This window comes from Glossina fuscipes, unplaced genomic scaffold, assembly GCF_014805625.2.
Source record: "Glossina fuscipes isolate IAEA_lab_2018 unplaced genomic scaffold, Yale_Gfus_2 27, whole genome shotgun sequence".
Classification (NCBI taxonomy): Eukaryota; Metazoa; Arthropoda; class Insecta; order Diptera; family Glossinidae; genus Glossina; species Glossina fuscipes.
This window is the reverse complement of record NW_023998422.1, coordinates 6,589,017-6,613,506: the sequence shown is the minus strand read 5'-3', so window position 1 is coordinate 6,613,506 and position 24,490 is coordinate 6,589,017. Positions and strand designations below refer to the sequence as shown.

The following is a 24,490-nucleotide window of genomic DNA, read 5'->3' as shown; positions in this document are numbered from 1 at the left end:
TTTCTCATTGATGTGGCCAGGCGATGAATAAAGATTTTACCCATTACATGAAAAAATTACAGCTAACGCAAGCAGTGTTCTTGATATGTTTTTCTTGACACATTCTGCCTGTTTTTTAACTTTCCATTTATAAATCAAAGTTTAATTTTTGTTTAAAATTTTTATAAATTTATTTATTTGTTTATTTTTTTTCCTTGAATATTTCTTAAATGACTTACAACGTTTTGATAAAAAACAACTTTGGGTCAGTCTATACTCTCAAAAAAGAAAAAAAAAAATTGTGTTTACTTTCCGCAGGCAGTTAATTTTAACCAAATAAATTTGGCACAAATAATTTCTTGCGTTTAGTTTCCGTTCGTTTGTAACGCTCGAGAGGAGGTGTAAATTTCACATTGCCAGACTCGTCATTGTCTTGACGACGAGCTCCCGATACTGGTGTAATAACACCGTTATCTATGTAATAATATCCACGATTTAAACGATTTAATAAACTATCTCTTTGTTGTCTGGGCAATGGATCGAACGACGACGATCTAGACGATAAATAGTAGTTGTCATCAGCAGGAGGATTAACTGAATCCAATGGTTGTGTTGAGACGAAGTCATCGATATCATCGCTGTAGGCAGGGAAAGCTTTAGTCTTACTAACGAAACTAATCATCAGAATGCTTAGCATTATAGGAAGTATGAAGTAGAAATCCTAAAATAGGTATAAAGTTGTTACATAAGCGTTAACATTAGTCGAACTGCTTTTCAGTCGGTTTACCTTTGGAATCATTGTTGCTTATTGTTTTGTTTTTCTTCTCTTATGTTTGATCTCCGTTGTTGTTATTGGTTTGACTTGCAAAATAATTCTGCTTATAGAACAACACTTGATCTGGCCCTTTTATATGAAATTGAAATATGAATTTCATCTTTGAAATATTTTCACACTTTCATGCGAATTTACTGCTGCGCACAACAAACTCGTGCTGTTGAAGAAAAACAACATTTAATTTTTCTTTTTTTTTTTTGTTTTATTTGCTCATTCTGAATGCTTACAATTGACGCCAACGTCGTCAGCAGCGATATGCGTCGCGTAAATATTTTGAAGCTCAACGTAATAATTCCTGTTAGGAAAATCAATTAACGTTTTCAAACTTCAATTACCAGTAACTGTTACAGTGAAACAGGAAATAATTACCTAAAACCTTTCTTATCGCAACTAATCACAAATCCGTATGAGTGGTAGTAGTAGTAGTAGTAGTAGTAGTAGTAGTAGTATTAGTAGTAGAAGGTAAGAATCGCGATATAGTAAGTCAATGTTCGAAGGGTAAACACCCAAGTGAAGTAGAGGTTACTTGGGTCGTGGGTATAGTGAGTGACCAATCAGTAAAGTCATCATCCTTATCGATTGGGCAAGAAGTCCGTTGTAAACCGACTTATGCCAAACTAACATTATAGCATTCGAGGGACACACTGGTTTTCAAATTTTGAAGTATACTTCTCCTCTAGTCTGACGGTTTTCGTGACTGTTAATATGAAAGTTGAGGTTCAGCATTACAACGAGTATCGCAGTGTTCCTAATCTTCATGAGGAGGTTTTTTTCGGAGAACGTTGATGTATTCCTATTGCCCGCAAATCTTCAACCTGAATACTCAACTTTATCTAGCCCACTATTCTCCGCGTTTGTAGCAAAGTTTACCCACTAGTTTGCCATTAAGTCTTACTTAATACTCGATTCACTTTTCATCACTTGTACCCAATACGGATAAACGTGCTGTCGACGTTGGAAACGAATTTGAATTCATTTCCTTTTGCAATCAGATCAACCGCATTCAGTTAGATTGCATTGCTGCATGAGTAGACGAATAGGTAAGAATCGAGACTACCAAGTCAATACAAGCGGGTTGAAATCTCAAATGTGGTAAATTTTAATTTGCTCGTAGTTGTAGTGAATGCTCAGTCGGTGAAGGCATAACACATTTCTGATTTGGCCCATACCTACAACTAGACTTTGTAAATTTTATAATTTAGACAAATTGTACATTATCATGTGTGGACATAAATTCAATCCGCAAAAAGTGGTTGAGCACTATGTGCCAAATTGCAAATTAAGTGTTAATTTTTAGTATAACCTGACTATTGTCTTATTATTGAGAATGTAACTTGCATTCACTTATATATTCAGCTTATATATATAATTATAATGATAATATTAAGTAAACCAGGGCGAATGCATATGCATGTAAATGCAAAATCCTATCGGTGTACGTTTTATCAAACCAAATTTTTCTTACTTTAACAAAATCGAATTCAAATTTCATGCCAAGAAAATCGAACTTAAATAACTCATACTAACAAAATCGAACCCTAATTTCTCATACTAATAAAATCGCACCCAAATTCCACGTCCAAATAAGCGAGATCTGTTATTCCCTACTTTAGTTTGTTCACTATATTAGACAGGATATATTTGCAATCAGCTGCGTGGGAATCCCTGATTCGAGCTGCGTTGAACATTTCTCAAGGTAGAGCAGAACTAAAGGAACACACACTAGAACTTTTGCTTTCTCTGCTTACACTGTTTTTTTTTTTTCTTTTTCTTTTTTGCTACTATTTATTTATTTATTTATTTATATTTTGTTATTATCGGTTATTGAATTCTAAATTTTTCAAAGTTATTGAACAATACAACCGATCAAACAAAGCCCTCGCTAAATTTCCTGTTAAAAGGCAAAGCACAGAGTCGCTTATAATAAATAAATGGTTAAATGCCCAACTTAACAAAAATGTTAACGCCAAGCAGCTAATGTTAAAGGCCCAACTTAACAGATCAAAGATAATCGATTCTGTTAAATAACAGATCAAACATAATCGATTCTGTTAAATAACAGACCAAAGGTAATCGATTCTGCTAAATGCAAAACAAAGATTCAAAAATGTATGGATGTATAATTTAAAGTGATTAAAATCTCAACTTCGTAAACCCAACCTTTACGCCGAAAAAAACATATGAAATATTAAAAAAAAATGAAGATTAAGTAAAATGCCTTTATTGATGTTAGTAACACGGCTGCGGGGCTTTCGCAAAATCCGGAACCCATAATAGCCAATAAAGAACGCTCGGATGGAGGAAATAAGTCATAAATTAATGCATTATATCTTAAATATAAAATAAATGAATTTCAGTAGAAAAATAACGCCTGTTAGTAAAAGCGCCACAAGAATTCATTGCTTGTTATATTAAGAGAAAAAATGTTAATAAAAGAGAGTTTGCCTTTAATGTATTCTCTTTCGCTCTTGTTTGTAGGCAGATTTAATTTAATTTATTACCGGGTTGTAAAAATTTTTCTATTACATTTGTTTTCTACTACATTTATTATCACAAATACTTGATTAATGCTTTATCTCTATAAGAAAAATCTGCCCTGAGTTACACAGTTGCTAATTTACTACCGCGAACGAAGACAAACGTTTACTTGCAATAACTGTCAGTTTTCAACAGATTAAGGATGAAAACACAATGAAGATTCGCTTATATTTTCACAAATTAAGTAAATAAGTAATTGACACAATGTCGCTTACATTCCCAGGGTTGGGGGAAGGCCATTAAATCATAAACTCGTTCCTAAAATTAGAGGTAAATTTAGTTTATAAATGTTTATATATATAATATACGCACAATTTATAAATTTGCAAAATTGAAGCCAAACTCCCCCAAACGTGAGAGCATTAGTGAAGCAGGCCATGCTTTAGCAATATCCAAATAGACTTGTAATACTTGAATTGTTTTTCAAGACGCTGTGCCCGCTTACATTGCATAAGCAACTTTTATTTTCAGACGCAACAACAAACCGAAGCCTCATTATGTCAATAGTCTTTTATCTAATGTTTGTGTTAAAATCTTATTGGAATATTTTTTGCTTTTTTCCTTTATTAATGTTAATGATAGCTTTATTTATTTTTTTCACGTGACCAAAGTATTCAATGTGTTGTATTGTCTGCTTATGAGATAAAATAAAGAAAGAAATTATAAACTTCGAGTTTAAAATCGGTTTTATTAGTATAGGCAACTACAAGTACAATTCCATTGACCATTTCAAAAAGACAAAATCCCTTTTAATCCCTTTTAGAGGTAATCTTATTGGTAAATTGTGTTTAAATTTATAAATTTGGCAACACCAAGAAACTTTGAGCTGAGTTGTCTATTTTTTGCTAGAACAATTACAATTTTTTTTTGGAGAAAAGTGCAAAAAATTTAAAAGAAAATATTGTAAAAAGTTTATCTAATAAATTCCGCAACAAGACCTTCTTAAAACAATTACATTTAGATAAGAAAGCGTGTTTATGAGCTTGTACGATACGTTTTGTGTGGAAGGGAGGAGACCAGTTTCATTTGCGAACTTTGAAACTTTCGATCGCTAAAACATACAAGGATTTCATTTCTCGTTATTATCTATTCTTGTATGCAGGTATCTATATAGTTGTGCGTGTGTGAGTGAATATCTGAATCAGTAAGACGGAATAAATGTTCTGCTAATTTGGTAGAAATTCTTGGGAAAAGAAAAAAAAAAAACTGTGAATAATTTCAATATTCATTCGAGTATTATACAGCTTTACCTGTAAATATTCATTTTTTCCAAAATGTATGTAACAACAACACAGTTAACACAGTTCAAAGAAGAAGCAACAACGTCATCTGTTTATGCCTACGTCACAAACCGTCTAGCCTCACAAAGAATAGGCTCTATATGCTCTGTCATATGTGTAAAGTTATTTGTGATTGATATCGTTTTGATAAAATAGTCTTCGCTTCTTTTTTTTTTTCTTTATCGAAATTCCTAAGTGAATGTAATAGCTTTTGTAACGGTTGACAACAAAAAAAAAAGAAAAAAAAAAAGACGGAAATTAAAAATTGAAAACCCTGCAAAAGCAGTAACAATAGTCCATTTTATAAACATGTCATGTTTTTATTTGATGAACTAGGTCAATATTTGTACATATGAACGCGAAAATGTCTTTTCACTTATTGTACTCTACGAAATTATTAAGTTATTGATATTATTGCCATTGAAAGGCCGTTTTCGCTTTCCTTTGTTACAATGCAAAGCAACGATTGTGTTTTTAGTGATAAGTGCAAAATGAAAGAAATTTGAACAGTTACAAGTCACGCCTAAAATCTTCCGAATGTCTTCACTTTTATTTAGGTCATTAAACCGGGTATAATAATTTCGTGACAACGTTTCCATATCTCAAATAAAGTTGAAATTTGATGCCTTTTTTATTATTGTAACGATCAATTTATAATTGCATTTCTTATATCCGCTCATTTTATTTATTTGCTAAAATTGCAATTTCATCTGAAAATATACGAAAATATAAACACAAAAATTTGTAAAAGGAACGAAAGCTTTGTTAAACAGTTTTCAAATTCTTGCTTTAATTCAGATCAGGTAAATGTGTCTAAGTTTTGAGAAGTCATAATACATGAAGTTTGCAAGTTCTTGATCAAGAGTTCATTTCCATGAATAAAATAGTAATAAGCTTATTATGAGTTCGCATTGTCAAAATTAGAAGTTTTCGATTTTAATTAAAAAAAAATTGATAGAAAAACTATTTCAAAAGGTATATATTTAGTGAAAATCTTCGCTGCGTTACAAACACAAATCCGAAATTTAAAAGAAAAATCGTTTAGTTGAAGGATTAGTCGTTGCTATGACAGTATCAGAAAGCCAAGCTAGTATCCTATAAGTTAGTAAATGTCAATTTTTAATTACGAGTTCTAGCGTGAATTTGGTTTATATCTTCTTTTCGATTCAGTTATTTATATATTTACATTTTACTTTATATTCAATTAAATATTTTAAACAGATTTCTATGTGTAGAAATTAAGTAAAAATGTCAGCTACTACAAATAAAAATTTCCCTTTATCTGGCACCGGGCAAGTCAATATGGTCAACGGTGTACCTAATGATTCTTCACATCAGCAAATGCAGTCACAACAATCTCAGACGCATCCGCAATTGCACTCGCAGCAGCAAATATTGCAACAAAAACAGCAACAGTTGGGCGCAATGTCCTCACCACCAACCATGAATAATAGTATATCTAAATATATGCCCCCATCTGTTGCGCTAACGAATACATCTGCGCCTGTCAATTTGGTAACTAGTACTAGTAACTATCTGCCTCCCTCAACAAATGGTCCGTTGCGTGCACCTATCACGCAAGCCGTACCCGCTCATATGAGGCCTCCTCTGCTCAACGGTTCTAGTGCGGAAAGTAACGGAGCTAGTGGTAATTCGTCACGTACGGCTTCACCGTTGCTGCAAAGCAATTCGCAGTATGGAGCGGAAATGCCCCAAAACATGCAAACAGTTCCAAGTCAACAGCAGCGGCAACTACACCAGCAGCAGCAACAGCTGCATATCCAGCTGCAACAACAGCAGCCACAATTACAGCAACAGTTGCAGCAATCCCAGCAACCACAGTTACAGCAACAGTTGCAGCAATCCCAGCAACCACAGTTACAGCAACAGTTGCAGCAATCCCAGCAGCCCCAATTACAGCAACAATTGCAGCAACAGAAGGTACAGCAATCCCAGCAATCGCAAGTACAGCAGCAACTTCAGCAACAGCAACTGCAACAATTACATCAACACCAGCAACAACAAAGACAGCAGCAGCAACACCAACAAATAGAGCAACAGCTGCTACAACCACAGATTAACACGCGTGCTACAGAATCTAATCAACTTGATGATAAAAAATTGCAAACACAACAAATACTGCCATCAATGCCACCGTTACCAACAGGAAATATTAATAGCATTACAGGTAGTGTAAACAATTTGAGCATAAATGCCAATGGCCCACCGCCATCGGGCCCAGTGCAACCTCAAACGATGCAAATGACCGCGAGAAATACGATTCCTCCAGCTTTGCCTCCCCAGGCGAAATCAAATAATTTCCCGGTAATTGAGGTCTTTAAAGATGAAAATTATCCCTTAATTTGTATTTTATTTTATTTGTAATTTTAGCTTAATTTCAAATCATCCGCTTCGATTCCGCGAATGATGCAACCACCACCTCCCTCAATAAATACTTTGAATAGTTCAACAGATTTAAATAGTGCAATTAATACTCGTGCTTCTAATCAGCCAATCGTGTATGGTGCGCCATCGTTATATACACAGAACCAGAATCAGTCTCAAAATGCCAATTATACTCCAGCAACAACAACAACTGGGACAAATTCACCACCAAATGCGATACAACAAAATCTCTTGAACAATAATCCGCAGCAAAATCAACCTGTAATGGTTCAACGAAAGTATCCCAGTATGCAACAACTGCCACCAATGCCGCCTCCAGCTTCTCAACAACCACAGGCGTATTCTGCTGCTTATTTACAGCAACAATCGACCTCAAACTTGCAACCAGGTGTCTTCAATGGTCAACCGACAACTGGACCTTTGCATTATCAAGGACAACCTTCACAGCAAGCGCAATATCCAGCTGGAACTGTCCTGCAGCAAGGCTTCAGCCGTTTATGGGGCCAAGACACTGTAGATCTAATGCAAAATCGTCACATTTTATCGCCGGCTACCTTGCAACCTCCCCGTATTATTTTACATAATCAATTTCATGAATCAATTAACTGCAATCCAAAGTAGGTCTGCTAGTTTCTAGCAATTTCTTTTTAGCTTTTATAAAAGCTGGCTTAATATTTTTTTTTCGTTCCTTTTTTTCTTCTGATCACTCAGTATCATGCGTTGTACGTTAGCTAAAATACCGGAAAGTAATTCCTTGCTCCAGAAATCGCGTTTACCTCTCGGGATTTTAATTCATCCATTCCGCGATATAAACGTAAGTGAAATAAATCGATGCCACTACTACTCACAATCTATTTTCAACAAATTCTGATTGCAGAGCTTACCGGTCATACAGTGTCCCAATATTGTGCGATGTCGTTTGTGTCGAACTTACATTAATCCCTTTGTATATTTCGTTGATAGCAAAATGTGGAAATGCAATCTTTGCTACAGGGTCAACGAATGTAAGTTTTAAAACGTTAATTTTATGGTGTTCAGTATCTTCGACCTTTCATTTGCAGTGCCTGATGATTTTCAATTCGATCCAGCTACGAAAACTTACGGTGACGTTACACGCCGGCCGGAAGTGCGTTCAAGTACTATTGAGTTTATAGCACCTTCAGAGTATATGGTAGGCCATAGATGAACGTTTTTCGTTTTCCAGCTTCAATGTCACTTTAACGTTGTTTCATCTTTGTGTAGTTGCGTCCCCCACAACCTGCTATTTATTTGTTCCTTTTTGATGTCTCAATAATTGCCCAACAATGCGGTTATATGGATAATATTTGCGCCATGCTTAGTACCCACTTAGACGAAATGCCAGGAGATGCGCGAACCCAAGTAGGTTTTATTGCTTACAACAGTCATGTGCATTTCTACAGTATGGCGGATGGTTATAATCAACCTCACGAAATGACTTTGCTAGATATAAATGGTACGTAAGAAATTAGTTTTTTACTATTATATCACGTAAATGAATGTAATCTGCTTTAGATCCCTTTTTACCACGGCCGGATAATTTGCTGGTTAATTTGAAAGAATGTAAGGAACTAGTCAAAGATCTGTTGAAACTGCTACCGAAACGTTTTGCTGATACCCATGACCCAGGCTCTGCATTGGGATCTGCGTTACAGGTGGCATACAAATTAATGGTGAATAGTTTTGTATAATTTTCTTATGAAAATTGATTGGGATTTATTGTTTGTATTGTATTTGGGTTTGTAGCAGCATTCGGGTGGTCGGATAACCGTTTTCCAAACGTGCCTTCCTAATAAGGGTCCTGGTGCTTTAGAGCCGCGTGAAGATCCCAATAATCGTTCCGCTAAAGATGTGGCGCATCTCAATCCTGCAACAGATTTTTATAAACGTTACGCTCTAGAATGCTCAGGCTATCAAGTCGCAGTCGATCTTTTCCTTCTTAATCAACAATATAGTGATTTAGCTACGATTTGTAAGTGCTTTACTTTAATCCCCCAAAAATTAATTTTTATCATATATTTTTCACCAGCTGGCATAAGCAAACATAGCGGTGGTTGCATCCATCATTTTCCGTTATTTCAAAAGACTAAAAGTCAAGTAGTGGATGCATTAATGAATTGCTTTAAACGTTATTTGATGCGTAAAATAGGATTTGAAGCTGTTATGCGTATTCGTTGCACTCGCGGTCTTCAAGTACATACATTCCATGGTAATTTCTTTGTGCGTTCTATCGATTTGTTATCGTTGCCTAACGTTAATCCGGATGCCGGTTATGGCATGCAGGTAAATGTAGAATAATAATAATAAATTATCGTTTCGTTAAATTATAATGAATTATTTTGTCCAGATTTCATATGAAGAAAGTTTAACAGACGTAAAGACTGTTTGCTTTCAAGCGGCCTTACTATATACCAACAGTGAAGGAGAACGTCGTATACGGGTGCATACTCTTTGTTTGCCAGTAACTCCGTCACTGCCCGAACTTATGCATGCAGCTGATACGGAAGCTATTATCGGTTTGTTATCTAAAATGGCTGTTGACCGCTCGCTCACATCAAATGTTGCCGATGCTCGCGAAGCATTCATAAACGCTACCATCGATATTTTGAATGCATTTAAAATTGCACAAAATTTACCTTCAGGGCAGAGCGGACAATTAATTTCTTCACGTAGTTTGGCATTGATGCCATTGTATATTTTGGCTCTTTTGAAACACGTGAGTGCTTACTATTCTTTTAATTTATCAAACATGACGTATTGATGAATTTGTTCAGCCCATCACCGAAGGACAGAACTGTATTAGAATTGTTTTTCCATTTATAAAACTCAAAATGTTCAGGGAATAAGAAATTTGTATCACATACCACCTTCACCTAAAAGGGGTTCTCATGAAAAGTAGGCCCTTTCATATGAAAACAAGGTTTAATTCATCACTTTTCATGATGAAAACAAGTATAAAGTAATAAAATCTTTGAGTGATAGATGAAGTTTGCTAAATTTGGATCGGGCCGGTTGACGTTTTGAGTACCCTCAGCCTTTAAATGAAGACAACGTATAATATGTAAAAATCAGTCATATTATACTCTATATGCTCTGTCAGGTGGTGCAGGGTATCAATGGTCGCCCTTACCCGACTATTTTACTTCATTAGGTTTAGTGTATTCCTTGCAGTCATGAGAACTCCAACGAGGCTACATGAATTAATTTTGAATCTACGTTAAACTGAGTAATAAACATACATACGTTTATCGTATCGTGTCTGTTGTGTGGATTGCTTGTTGTTGTTGTCCCAGGAATTGAAATATTTAAATAGAAGCGTACGATTATAGAGCATTACGGAGATGCTTACGCGAAGATGGTTTACAATAATAAGTTTTTATTTTTCTTCTTCATACTTTAGCCTGCATTTCGTGTTGGTACAAGTACCCGACTTGATGATCGCTTTTACGCTATGGAATGCATGAAAACGTTACCTTTGGATCAACTCATGAAATACATTTATCCTGAATTCTATAATATTGATGTATTGTTTTACAATGCTCAAACTATAAACGCAAACGCGACTGAAGACGATGATGAAGAAGACTTACCAGATGTACCACGTTTGCAATTATCGGCTGAGTAGTAAGTACTTACTACACTTATTCGAGTATTACATATCTAGCTCTCTTATGCAAAGCGAGTGCAAAACGCGAAAGATGGAGCATAGATCTTTATCAAGTTGTATTTTTGACAATATTAAGATGAACCTTAAGATAAAACCAAAGCTAGTTTGCGCAACTGCATTAAGTTATCGCTTGTCTATGTTGCTTGTATCTTGAATACAATTTAAATGGCAAAACGGATAATAGCTTGAGAAATGTCTAGAATTAGCTTAAAACCGTTGATTGACTAAATTCAAGTCTTTGCTGTAGTTAGACTATGATTAGACGTGGAATGTACTTAGGAAAAAGGGGATAATATCCTGAAAGACGAATGATAATAGATGCATACCATGCTAAACTTTTTTAAATGTTAGCTGACGATAGCTTGGAAAGTGAATTGTAACTTGAAAAACATTAGGAAAGATGATTATTAGAAAAGCCTATATAACATGGCATGAAGGGTGTAGAATACTCTAGTGCAACATAGGTGGATAAGTCTACAAAAGAAGTCTTTACAAAAGGACAATGTGAACATATGTGCAGAGGTGCATAGGTAGCGCTTTGAATAAAATAGTTGATAATCTTAAAAGTTGTCGGAAGAGAAGCTATATTTAATTTTCTGGTTAAGTTGTCCAAACGAATGATGCGTTATGTTTAGAGAGAACAACCAGTTGAACTAAGTTTAAAAGGTTCTCTTTTCCGGTGTTTCTGTTTCAAGAAAGTGAGAACATATCCTTCAGTTCCAATTCTTAAAGATGTAAAAATCTTTATGTGCAATTCGAATTAATTCAAAAAAAAATCGCAATATAATTGGATTTATTCTGTATAAAATACGATAGAATCTTGTCTTCCTTTTCTTACGCCCGCCACCACTTCTGGTACAAATTTTGATCGGCATGTTTGTGCGGATGTATGCAATATCCAGAAGGACTGGAGATGGACTCGTCGTTTATTATGCACCTGTTATTATACTTTCAGGTTGTCTGTCTGTCTGTCTGTCTGTCTTGTTTTCCTATGTTCAAGTTGCAGGCCGCAATATTTGATATATTTCATCAAAGGTTCATCCATTGACGTGCTTTGGTTTAAAGGCCGACGCTATTCACAGTGACTCGGATCGGACCACTTTTTCGTTTATTTTCTATACAACATTTTACTGTGACAATTACATTATATGAATGACTGTAAACTAATATAAGGCTAATTAATGATGAGTCCTGTCCCACTATAGTGTTGTTTATACTTTGTTTTTATTTACCTAAATTACGAATAAACTAAAATTGAATGAATGAATGAAATTATTACGAAATAAATGTTCGTTTATTTTAACTTTCAGTTTGGATTCGCGTTCTATATTTTTAATGGACTGCGGTATGTTAATTATGATTTACGTGGGTCTTAATGTAGCTCCCAGCATATTGGAAACCGTATTTGGTAAGTGAAAAGAATTAAAATTAAATATCTTACTTTCATGAAAATATGTAATTTATTATTGTCTCACATTTTCTGTCATAGGTGTTAAATCAACAAGCGAATTGGTTGATTACATATATGGTTTACCAAATATTTCAAGTGCTGAAAGTTCTATTCTAAAGCGATTTTTAAACAAGTTAAACGATGAGAAACCATACAATCCAATTATACAAATAATTAGGTGAACGTTTTGAAATTTAATTTCCATTTTCAGTAAATAGTCTTCCTTTCTTCCAACTTTCTTTCAGGGATACTAGTACAGCCAAGCCACAATTCATTGAGAGATTGGTCGACGATCGCAGCGAATCTAGTTTATCGTATTATGAATTTTTGCAACACATAAGAGCTCAGGTTAAATAATAGTTCAATGTTCGATAGGTTGGTTATGTAGAAATTGGGGAAATTTTTTATTAAAAGATTTACGAAAATTACAAACACCCTTTACTTATAATTATAAGAAATTGATTGGACCTTGTATACAATTCAACACAATAATAAAACAACAATAGAAACATTCGTTTCGTGTGAATATAATAATAATAATAATAATAAAGGCTACCAACTAATTAGCCTAAAAAGTGTCAAGAGTTCAAACAATATTCATTCATTACTACTGTCACCAAAGTATACGTATACGTAAACACATACAGTTGTGTTATGCCACGAACTTTTTGACGTTATTACCTTAACGAAAGAATAATTTCTTGTTTTCACGCTACGACTTTCATTAGATGGAGGAAAAAATTGCAAAAATTAAAAAAATGCGAAAAACGGATATTAAACACAGAATACAAAGAAAAAAAATCATTTCTTTTTTTTTTTTTCATTGTACTCAATTTTCACAATAGTGTTCATACGCCTGACTATTATTTCTTAATAGCAAATATAAACAATACATTATGTTGTCAATAAAAGAAAACTAAAAAAAAAAAAAAAAAATCATACAAAACTCCAAAAATGCATTGAACTCAAATATGTAATAAATAAAATGGAAAAAAAAAGAAAAACAATAAGAGGGCGAAGGGTAAAATAGAAACTAAAGACAAATCAGCAGTAGCTCTCATATGTATCGACATTTTAACAATGATTTTAATGTCCAAGAAATAAACGCATAACTAAAAGGCAAAAGTGTGCATATAAAGATAAAATTTTACTTAGTTAAATTATGTAAAAGAAAACGCAATACTAATTGCACGTATTAACTATATGTAAAGATTATTTATATGATTATAAATTGCATTTCCTATTTTTTTTTTCCTAGCCTATTACGCCTCAGTCTATTTAAAGGTCAATTTTTCTTATATATGTTGGTAGGGATACAATTATTTTCAAAAGTTCCATTAGTGTTTGTTTTAAATTTTGTTCCTTTTTCTTTCTTTAATTTCCTTTTGCTAAAGGAATATTTTTATTTATTAATTATACCGATTGGTTTCTTAAAAATTGTTATTATTAATTAAAATTTCTATTTTATCTAAATTTTGAAATTTACGTCGAGTAAACTGAGGTTTAGATGATTGTCCATTATGTACTACTTATTGTTATAAATATATAGTGTTACGACTTATGTAATGTGAATTATGAATTCGTTTTCCTTTAAAAATACACTTTTACACTTATCTGGGTCAGCTTAATGATTTTCCTAAAATAATAATATTTTCAAATATATGATGACTGAGTGTGAGCTTACATATAATTATTTATTGAGAGCTTTTGAAAATTTTCGTTTTGTTGAATACTTTGATTCAAAAAATCGTGATTTATTATCTATTATGTAACAGAATGAAAATTGAGGGCCTCGGATGTTTACCTTTGAAATGAAATACTGAAAGATAGCTTTTTTTTTAAATTTAAAATTTTTTTTTTAATAAAATTTATTGGCGATTTTTAATTTATTGTAAATTTTTTTTAAAAATAATTCAAGCTTTGCTGAAACATTTCAATAAAATGGGACAACAAGTTTTACGAGCTATTGCAAAAAAACTCCTTAACGTGAGACTAAGAAAAAAAATGAACTCTGTAATATCAAGTGGGGATGGCTGACTTTAACAGACAGATGGACAGAAGGACTGACAAATATGTCTGCAACGGTCCACATTTGATATTCATCAATAATATGTAGACTTTGTGTATTCTCTGAAACTTCTTTTTGGGCAAACGTTTTTGTACAAGAATGAAATTTTAGTATTCTATAATATTAAGTAGGCGAGGCCGATTTTTTTTTTATTTTTATGCATCAAGGTGATGCAGGACCACCCACAAAATATAAATGGCAATTTTTATCGTTGCATGTAAGCATTGATTTGGCTCAAATTTCTGTGCAAGAACTTCCAATAATCTTTGCGCCAAGTTTGATTGCTATATTTTTGTGATCAGAAGAGTGTTGGCCAGAAACGGGCAGACGGACACGCTTAAATCGGTTCAGAATTTAATGCTAATCAAGATTATATATGTTTAATGGAGCTCTGAAGCTTCCTCCTTGATGTTTCCAACGTTCTGACAAAATGAATGTATGACGGACCACTATCTCCTTATTTCTTTCTTTCTTCGCGCTTCTTTATGATTGTCACTGTCTTACACGACTAGTGGACAGCCACTGAGATTAAAAAAAATATATATTTATACGAAGTGTGATTGTTTCTTGTTTCCATTTTCGTGGAGGGAACGTGTCTATTTGCACATATAATTTGTAGCCATCAATTCAATTCAGCGTGGCAAGGCGAGGTGAGGGGAGTTTTGATGCAACGATTGTGTTAAATTTTGAATAATAGTCGGTTAACGATTCTCATTATTCAGCTATCGTATAACAAATTAATGCAAAGAACAGAATTTTCTCTGGTAAAGAAATTGGCGAAAAATTTATAAATCATTTAGAGCAAAGTTTAATAAATTGATTATATCGTTACTTATTTATGTTGTCAAATTTGTTTTCCTAATACCTAACATGGTCTTTATAGCCTCTATATCTATGATGGATCTCCAATTATTCATTTAGGGTTTTTTTTTTTCTGACTTTCCAACGGCCGTCCCTCCGTCACCGTAGAATTCGGATACCTCTTCATAGGCCAGATGCTGATGATCACACTTACTTACTGCTTATCTACTTTCTAGTAACTCTATATTTCAACTTTTTGCCATCCCAGAGATTTTTTTTCTTTAGTTTCATTTATCTCATGGCACCAATAGGTAAAAACATCTAAAATAATTATTCGATTTGCTTTTCGAGTTAAAAATATAACATTTTACATCCGATATCGAGCAAATATTTATACGTTATCGAATACAATCAATCTAGTGCCTGTTAACGAGTAGTCGTTAACGGGACTTATCAACCCAAAATGCGAATACAATGTCGAGTTCGAATCGACCCCATTTTTCTATTACTAGGCGGGGTTAATAAGGTTATTTCCGTCACTTAAACTAATCCATAGGAGAGACAATTATGCAATATATTCATTTATTTTTTCCTTTAGACTGAAACTTTTTTTTTCCTTGATTATTTTTGTTTTTGTTTTTTTGTTTTTTTTTTGCTTTAATTATGTCATAATTTTAATTATCTAAAATCTTTATAATTACAACATTAAATATGTATTTATTTTAACTGGCAGATCAGTGTAAATTTAATATTAAAATGAAGCCATAGGTCACATTGCTATAATCAAAACACACAATGTATTTATATATAAAAAATATATATAAAAAAAAGTTAATCTATGAGTAAACTTTTATTATAATAATTAAAAAATAAAATAAAAAAGGAAAGAAAATAAATGCGTACATATATAATATAAAATACAAATTATATGTCTTACGATAACCAATAGAATTTAAATAATTAAACGTGGCTTCCTAAGAGCAGCGGATTGATTGATTTTTTAATCGGATAAATTAGGACAAGAGCTTAGAAGAGATTAAAGTGTTTACCAAAAAAAAAAAAACTAAAAAAACTATATTGATCCTACACCACCCTACAACTATTCATACATTCAAAGTAGTCCATAGCGTTCGTTCTTGGACCAAATTCCATCAAAATATCTCACAAATTGCAGCCAAACAAAGCAGAGCGACAGACAGGCAAGCTTAGATTGATGCAAAAGTGATTCTGATTCGATGGATGTAATAAAAGATGGATCTATGTGAAGCTCTTCTTCTGGGTGTTGCGTTTATCCGCGCAAACTTGACATACCCTTGGAATGCAAGGGGTGGAGAGTATGAAAACAACTTGTCTAAGAAGAAGTTAAATATCAAGAAAGAGGAAGATTAGGGAACAAAATTTTTTATATCCATCACCGTAGGATAAGGGGTACACTCATAATATACGTAACATCCAAAAGGAAACTTCAGACATCCTATAAAGCGTCGATTAGCCTGAAATTCTGAATTGATTTAGCCACGTGTGTCCGTCTAGGTAGGTGTCTGTGCGGTGCCTGTTGTTGGCACCATCCTGATCGCAAAGAGGAACATATCAACGTTAGATTTGGTAGAAACATTGCAAGGTTTTGTCCTTATTTATCATAAGTCAAACAAGACCGAATGTTTAAAACTATTTTGTACATTCCTCAAATGAAGATATTCTGTCTAGAAATGGATGGTGACCATCGCGACCTGGTGGATTAATTTTTTCTTAATAATCCCGACAAGATGGGTATCAAATAAAGGAACTTGGTGGGTGGAATTCGAAAAACATAAAGGTGGGTATGCGATATTCGGCACCCGCCGAATATAACTTTCTTATTTGTTTTATTTCTTTCAGATTAAAATTTGCACAGGTTTCAGTGCATGCCGGGAATGGAAGATACTTCGCTAGAAAGACGATTTCGGTGTCCGGCCATTTATTAATGCTTTTATATTCTACACCACTTGTGGTACAAGGATATATGGCAGCACCTAAGCGGCTTGGAAATAGACCCACTTATTTTGAAATATTCTGATGAAATTTGGTGCACTGGCGGGTCTTGAACCCAGGACGAACGCTATTGAATATAGCTTGGATCGGACTACTGCTCTAAATATTTAATGCATAATGCTATGTTTTGAAAAGTCGCCGTACAAATAACTGTAGAACGGTATACGGGAATTAAAAATAATTTTTTTGCTTGATATTTACGTCTGATAGCATCCCCCAATATTATTATTCTAATGATTTTTCTTCCCTTCGAAAAAAAAATGATCTAAAAGACTCTTTCTTTCTAGTTGTTATAGCGACGTTCCACTACAAATTGGTAGAGTTCGATTGTTATTAGTTCAAAAGAACGAATATACCTATAAAGGCTTGATAACAGATGGCTTTACAAACATGAGTCCGCTTTGCAAGTTCGTAAACTGTAAAGATGGTAATGGTTTATGATGCGCGTTTAAAAAGTTGTCCCTGTCTCAAGTGCACAGATGTAATAAAATATTATACTGCATTTTAATAAGTTCAAGTTTATTTATAATCGCTTATACACACACACACACACACACATCACGATCTGTACTTTGCATATAAGTGTAAAGCAAAAATAATATAATCTGTGAAATCTTACGTATGGAAATATTTGTTGTTGTTATAATGTGTTTATGATCTGATGACGACAATGATGATGATGATGATGATGATGAGCGCAAATCACTTTTTGCCGATGCCGATGTGTGAGGAAAGCGAGACGAAATGGAATTTTTGTTATATTTTAAATAAATACATCTTATCAATCAATCTTAAACGGTACAATATATGAATGACACAACGTGCATATGTGCATACGTGTATATCACTCTAAATGAATTTGAAAAGCGTATCAGAATTCTTATTGTCCATCGATTATTATTAGTTCAGTCGACACGAAATATTCAGCGCGTGAAGAATAAGTTGCAATCGTTTAAATTAAAAAATTTCGTGATAATTTAATACACCACATTCATTCGTACAAATGTTTATCAAAACCTTAGTAATTATCCTAATGTTAATCGTAAGATTCTTCATCGCAATACAGTCATCGCCAATTCTTGGTAAGCATAAGAGCATGAGAGGGAGAAAAGAGAAGAGAAATTTCACTTAAAAAATTTTCTATCATATTGTACACACGGTAGGTGAAGAAACTGAAATTGATGATCGATCGATAATACAAGGGAGATTAAAACCCATCTACAGCCATTGCGATGACATCGGTAATCATTTAAATTGTATGCTCTTCTGTAAAAGTTTGGGTCATACGTCTGGCAATTGCGCCGGTGATTCTACTTGCACTTGCATATAAGAATTAATTCAATAAGGCAAAAAAAAAAAGAAAAGAAAAACATATCTGTTAGTGTTTTTTCCGTTTATTACTGTTGTTGTTATTATTATTATTATTATTACAATTGTTTGTACGTTTTAAAAATGCTTTGTTCGAGAGAGAGAGAGAGAGAGAGAGAGAGAGAGAGAGAGAGTATGTGTGTAAAAAGTAATTTAAAAAAGTAATTAATATTAATATATTTACAAAACCAAATTGTTTTATGTTTTTAGTTATTACGTTTCTAACGCTCGTGTCACACTTAATATCCTTATCAGTACGCCGTATATAATCCTAGACAGTTCTATTAAAGAGAAATGTTATGTCATGTGTGCATTATATATATATATATATATACGTGTACAGAATCTTTTCATAAGATGTATTGTGTTTAAATTGCCGAGACGAACTCCGAGCATACAGCTGTTATTGCGAGCAACTGAAAAACTAATATATTCTCACCGATTGAATGTTCAAATTGCTTAACTAAGTAAGATCTTGACTTTTGAAACACATATATTCCGAGCACGGAGACTTATTTTCATCAATTTGCAATCCGTGATCAAGGTCTTGACTTTTTAAACAAATTTATTCTGAGCGTGTTAGGCTTAATTGCATCTGCTTGATCCCGCAAACTAACAAAACCGTTGCATCTGGCGTTGTGAGATAGTTTCGAATAATCTCTCCTCAACCGTGAAAGGGGTAGACAGTATGATGACGATTTTAAGCTGACGTTGTACTTTTTCGAAAATGCTACTAAATGATGTCGATTGTTTTTTTTTGACTTGAATTGAAAGGCGACACTAATATTGTTAGGGATTCCACCTGCACCTGAATTCATGACTCTTTCCGATAAACTCGGGTCTAAGAATATAAACAATACGGTTCCATTCTCAGGTATTTAATGTGAGCTGAAAAAGTAATCTGATCCAAACTATTTTCAATAGCGTTAGTACTTGAGCCAAAAGCCATGTCGATGTTCCTAAATTTGGACAACAAAGGTTACAAAGGTGGACACCTGAAGCATAAGAGACGGCCAGACATGCTATGACTCTTAATCGATCGTTACGATAGAAGGTGGTTCTATCTTGGTCGCTCGAGGTGCTGCATATTTAGCACAACCTTTTATCACAAGTGGTGTAGGGTATAACAAAACAGCTGACTCATTTGATTCAAAATTTTCCAAATCAAAATTAAGCTTGTCGAAGCACTCGCTCACTCCTTTTTGTTAAGATATTTCGAAGATTAAGAATGTTTTACGATGTAAAAAATCTTTTATTGAATTCTACAAAACATCTCATCGAGCATTTCTTCACCTAGATCTGTAAGGCGCATAACTCTCTCGTTATTGAACCACTCCATTAATCATTAAATACCTATTTGGACGCTGGACGCATGAACAAAAAATACAAATTCGATTTTGAGTTTGCTTGATAATGGGGATCCTAAAATTTTATTGAACAAGGATTTCAAATGTGCTGAGATGGCAGACACGAAGCATTGATTGTTCATCTCAATTGGTTTCCCTTTACCTTTGCTTTATTTATTTGCTTTAAATTTATTAGGCTTGATTGCGCGAATTCAAATTCGAAATATGAGAATCTATTCATTATTTAAGTAGTTATGCCAGAAACGTTTTCGTAATTGACAGCCGTCCGCCACTTAGCGCGGTACAAGTAGAGTACGACTTTGAGGCAACACGGCACAAGATTCGCGATTTGGTATTGTAGCTCGAATGCAACAGGATTTCAAAAAATCGATTATGTGTTTTTTTCAGTTGATCTTTGCTTTTATTTTTTTAATTTTATCGTTAAAGTGATGAGTTTCAAGCAAAGAAATAAAGTAATCGCAACGTTTGAAGAGAGAAAGTTTCGTGATCGTTACTATTATTTTTTGAATATATATTTAGTTTTTATAATTCATCATTATGCTGAGTATTTCGTTTTTTTCCCCCTTATGAAAGTTAATTTAAGTTTTCATTTAAGTTTATATTTAGGATGGAATTGCTTAATAAAATCTTCATCATAAAATTTTGCATTTTAAAACTTGGTTTCGTTATAACACGTAACACTGCTTGAAGGTATCTTATAGCACGGTCTCCACACATTGCCAATAGGATTTCCATACTACAGGGTCGAGTGTAAAAGTATCTTATAGCATAGTTTCGCCACAACACAAATAAAGTTTCAACACAACACCGAACACATTTTATTTATATTGTTATGAAATTCGCTTTTGTAAGATACAGTCCGTATCACTGGATCGCGGATATTTTGTTCAAGAGAAATACACTTCAAAGTTCTTTTAGTTACAATTATATTTCTTTAAATGTAGGATTATTTACAAATTATTTTTTGGCAATACTTTCGACTGCTGAACTCAAATATTCTTTTTCCACTACCCTGCCTTTCACAAATATTCTATTTATATACATTTTTTACCATAATACTGCTAGTACCTAATTTTATAACTTGATTCGACTTTTAATTCGTTAACGTACTTTTCTGGTAACCGTTTTCATAGGCCTGCAGCTGCATGACACCTTACGAATGGGCATTTGGTTTCTTTTCTCTTTAACGAATTTATTATTTGGGAAACTGACTTACCTGGAATCAACTAGATTTGGGATTTCCGTAACAATATACATAATTTATTTTATAACGTGTTGGATTTTATTTGAGTTCAAGCTGCTCTATATTTTGTTAGGTGTTCGCAAAAATATTGATCATTTTTTCGTTGAGGAAAATTGACAAAATGCATATTAATCAAAGTATTTCGGGTCATTTTCAACAAAATTTTACCATATTATTGGCAACATGGCGCTATCAAATCGAAATAATTTATATTGGTTTGATAGCTATGTATCCACTGACCCATTGTAGCACTTCTTCAACTTCTTGCAGATCCGCGTATCAACCAAACCATGCTGGATCGATCTGGGCAAATGGTAGTCAGAAGTTGTCGTGTCTGTGGAGTAGGCTGGATGTGGCAGAACGACCCCTTCGAGTTCCTGGACAACTCGTGCAAAGTGCAACGTGTGGCCCAAAAGTTGCATTTTCAGTAAATTCGTGTTACAACTTTTAAAACGCTAAAACCGAAAGCGACAATTTAGATGTGACGGAACAGCATCAGCATAAGCCTCTGTGTTTAGTTAAAGCATGCACTTTTATTAAATTTTGTGTCTGTCTAGTTTACATATATATACTTTTATTCAATTTAGTATCTGTCTAGTTTAAATACGTACTTGCATTCAATTTTGTATCTTTCATTTGCACATTCAAGCTTATGCAGTCATTAACATACCGATGTTCGATTGTTCACGCACTTGCATTTGCATAATCATGTTTCTGTGTTTGTCTGTTTTGGTATAACTGACCATAAACAACAATCCCGCTGATTACATAATTCAGACCTTGAAGTGTATCGTCGTTGTTTATATTAATTTGCTTATGTTGCATTTTTGTGACGCACTTCAAGCTGTTCATATTTCTGGAGTAAACAAATGCAATAATGCAAGTGCATCATTTTATATATTTGTTTATTGTAGTATGTGGGAAAATAATTCCGAGTTAGTTTATAATAATTGTAATTTATGTTCCATGTTTTTACCAATAAAACTTTGTGTTTGTCATAGCTCGCATTGATCGCTTGTTATCTTTATTGTTTCTCCCTGACGAAACGAGTGGTCGAATCAGATCAACCAATTAGGTATTGCAATCGTTGTTCAAGACTCCAAAATGCCATTGAACATTTTATTCACAACTCTGAACGTTTTTGGATTTGGAAGAAAGAGGATTTTATGCTTTCCATGATTTCGTGCTGTAGGATTAACGTCGACGCACGCTGAATAAATCAATAATATTAAATGGAAAAAGTATTAAAAGTGGTATTTAGGTAGAGGAGGTCAAAACCATCGATTTGAAGCGTTATGTAGCCGGGTATTACCCATTTCTCTATTATTTTTACCGATAGATGTGGCTGATCCAAATTTCTGCAAACACCTAATAGATTAAGTGAAGAAATAAAGAAAATTCATTTAACTCGATCACGATATAGCCACTAAAGCAGAGGACACCTGCAAATTTTTTATTTATTAATTTTTTTTTTCGTCATGTTACATATTTCATATGTTCACTCATTTTACAATGATAGTGCGTTCTTTGTATACTTATTTACTTATTTATAAGTAAAATAAGTTACACAAAAGATCTTCGGAAGGGGCTCCTTTTAACGTCTTACCAACGAACAGAGCCATTTTATGTGCATATTGGCAACAAGCAGGAACACTAATTGTTCCTGGCCAATTAAAATATAAAAAGCATAACTTGTAGGTCAGCCTTTGTATTATATCGGGACCAAATTCCGCATCGTCCCTTAACACGATATAATGCGAAGGCGACACAGCTCCTTGTTTGGAAACTTGGGAAACCAAGAAAAAATCATAAAAAGCCGCGTGAGTAATTACTTTATCAACTACAGTCCCAGGATTTGGATTTTGAAAACGGCCTCCATTCGCCAAAAAATAGCGTGTATTGATACGCTTTTTTACTACAATAAAAGTGATCTTCGCCATATGGTTGAGTGTCTTACGACAGGCCTCCTGTAATTGAGGTATTTCATATTGTTCGCAAACTTGGAATTGGCCGTCACCAATTCCATCTCGATAAATGATTATATTGTGAGGGAAGAAATTGTTTTCATTTCGATAAGCATTTAAAGCTGATATCAAGCAACAGTACAATCCGCTTATAAGTTCCTCTTTTCGATTTTGAATCATTGCTTTACTATACCACTTGGTGTAATTCTCATTTAAAGAAGCCACGAACGCTGCCACTGAATTTTCCTTTCGATCTGCGTCGTGGTAAACATCAACGCCGCAAATCATTACCTTTTTATTGAATGGAATTTTTACTGACCACAGCGATCCACCTAATTTGCAATTCATTTGAAGAGCAATTTTCTGGACAATTGACTTACTTTTCAAACTGTTTTGAAGTGAGCGCGGATCTATTACCTGCAGTAACGTTAAAACAACAACAAAAAGAAAAACCACGAAATATGTGAGTTGATTGTTATAAAACAAGCCGGAACATTATAGTCGGTTAATACCGACCATCAAATATCTTACAGCACATTGTCTAACACTATTCTTATTTTTGGATGAAATTACTATTATGGGCCCATTTTCATCACCGCATATTAAAACGCTCTGCTTTCCAAAGGATCAATTTTCGTGAAAATTCCTATTAGGGTAGGATCCAAAAAATATTCCGTGGGATGGTACAAATTTGGCGCAATTAGTTTCTTTATGTTGAATTATACCGTTTTGTCGTAAGAACTTCAGTTTTCGTTATATGAGAGGGGTTTCAAAAATTGCCCCAGCCAGTCCAAAGTTTTCATACCAGTTTAGAATGCCGAAATACTACTACTTAACCACTTTTACCGTGATATATTGAAAATTGCACTTTTTGCCGTAAAACGACATTTCAGAATGGGGTGTTATATAGGAAGTGGTCGAAAAAGTGGACCGATCCGAATCATTTTCAACAGTGCTCATCCTTGGGAAAAATGTCACTCTACTAAATTTCATCAAAATATCTCAAAAATTGCGACCTGTAGATTAAACACAAATTTACATTGACATACGTACATATAGAGTTATATCAGATTAGACAATGATTCTGATTCGATCGGTATAATAAAAGATGGACCTATCTGGGTCTGCATGTTACATATATCCACACTAACTTAATATACCCTGTACCAGAAGCGGTATAGGGTATAATCATCATTATTATTACCACGAAAATGCTTACCTGTGACGGTACTGGATTTTCGATACAGCATAACTTTTTAATGGCAGTATATCGGTCATTGCTGCTAGTTGAGCAAATACATACAACAATTTGAGTCTCCTTCTTAATGCTCTTTCTTAATGCATTTATATAACTTTCAATGCGATCATTGCTAATAACAACAATCTGCGGCCTTTCTACTGTTAATCCGAATGAATTCGTATCTACTCGCATGTGTTCGCAAAACGATAAAGCCGCTTTACTATCCTTCTCGCAA

At 33.8% G+C, this 24,490-nt stretch overlaps 4 protein-coding genes across 8 annotated transcripts in view; 2 read left to right on the top strand and 2 right to left on the bottom strand.

The window, feature by feature from the left end:
* Nucleotides 1–274: 274 nt before the first annotated feature.
* Nucleotides 275–864, bottom strand: LOC119636025. The gene is made up of 2 exons (XM_038031096.1): nucleotides 767–864; nucleotides 275–700 (listed from the first exon to the last, which is right to left on the bottom strand). Exons 1-2 carry the CDS (start codon nucleotides 776–778, stop codon nucleotides 308–310), a joined length of 405 nt encoding a protein of 134 aa, XP_037887024.1. The 5' UTR covers nucleotides 779–864; the 3' UTR covers nucleotides 275–307.
* Nucleotides 865–4,168: 3,304 nt separating this feature from the next.
* Nucleotides 4,169–13,107, top strand: LOC119635731 (protein transport protein Sec24A-like). 5 transcript variants are annotated; one of them, XM_038030719.1, is made up of 15 exons: nucleotides 4,169–4,454; nucleotides 5,854–6,957; nucleotides 7,024–7,655; nucleotides 7,750–7,852; nucleotides 7,916–8,042; nucleotides 8,100–8,209; nucleotides 8,281–8,512; nucleotides 8,572–8,729; nucleotides 8,803–9,028; nucleotides 9,086–9,339; nucleotides 9,404–9,772; nucleotides 10,457–10,680; nucleotides 12,034–12,131; nucleotides 12,213–12,351; nucleotides 12,419–13,107. In XM_038030719.1, the coding sequence occupies exons 2-15, from the start codon at nucleotides 5,881–5,883 to the stop codon at nucleotides 12,528–12,530; spliced, it is 3,861 nt and encodes a 1,286-aa protein (XP_037886647.1). In that variant the 5' UTR covers nucleotides 4,169–4,454; nucleotides 5,854–5,880; the 3' UTR covers nucleotides 12,531–13,107. The 5 variants fall into 5 exon arrangements, with proteins under 5 accessions (XP_037886647.1, XP_037886646.1, XP_037886648.1 ...); XM_038030718.1 differs by having other exon boundaries at nucleotides 5,868–6,957; nucleotides 12,419–12,530; XM_038030720.1 differs by having other exon boundaries at nucleotides 8,806–9,028; nucleotides 12,419–12,530.
* A 4,517-nt stretch (nucleotides 13,108–17,624) lies between these two features.
* LOC119635598 lies at nucleotides 17,625–21,496 on the top strand. Its single transcript, XM_038030480.1, has 3 exons — nucleotides 17,625–18,155; nucleotides 18,237–18,314; nucleotides 21,322–21,496. The coding sequence occupies exons 1-3, from the start codon at nucleotides 18,077–18,079 to the stop codon at nucleotides 21,480–21,482; spliced, it is 318 nt and encodes a 105-aa protein (XP_037886408.1). The 5' UTR covers nucleotides 17,625–18,076; the 3' UTR covers nucleotides 21,483–21,496.
* Nucleotides 21,497–21,849: 353 nt separating this feature from the next.
* LOC119635830 (protein argonaute-3-like) overlaps nucleotides 21,850–24,490 on the bottom strand; it is a gene marked incomplete at its 5' end in the record, with an annotated part of 3,316 nt that continues 675 nt past the window's right edge. The window contains 3 exon segments of the mRNA XM_038030837.1: nucleotides 21,850–21,907; nucleotides 22,028–23,432; nucleotides 24,235–24,490. The exon segment at nucleotides 24,235–24,490 is cut by the window's right edge and continues 12 nt beyond it. Of these exon segments, the coding sequence (XP_037886765.1) occupies nucleotides 22,599–23,432; nucleotides 24,235–24,490 (1,090 nt within the window).

What these genes read in the sequence shown, in the direction of transcription:
- LOC119635731 (XM_038030719.1), top strand. Translation starts at nt 5,881, where the DNA reads ATGTCAGCTACTACAAATAAAAATTTCCCTTTATCTGGCACCGGGCAA. An exon ending in CGAAATCAAATAATTTCCCG is followed by an intron (nt 6,958 to 7,023) that starts GTAATTGAGGTC and finishes TTGTAATTTTAG; the next exon opens with CTTAATTTCAAATCATCCGC. An exon ending in AGGTGGCATACAAATTAATG is followed by an intron (nt 8,730 to 8,802) that starts GTGAATAGTTTT and finishes TTGGGTTTGTAG; the next exon opens with CAGCATTCGGGTGGTCGGAT.
- LOC119635598 (XM_038030480.1), top strand. Translation starts at nt 18,077, where the DNA reads ATGTTTATCAAAACCTTAGTAATTATCCTAATGTTAATCGTAAGATTC. An exon ending in ACAGTCATCGCCAATTCTTG is followed by an intron (nt 18,156 to 18,236) that starts GTAAGCATAAGA and finishes TACACACGGTAG; the next exon opens with GTGAAGAAACTGAAATTGAT. An exon ending in CAGCCATTGCGATGACATCG is followed by an intron (nt 18,315 to 21,321) that starts GTAATCATTTAA and finishes AACTTCTTGCAG; the next exon opens with ATCCGCGTATCAACCAAACC.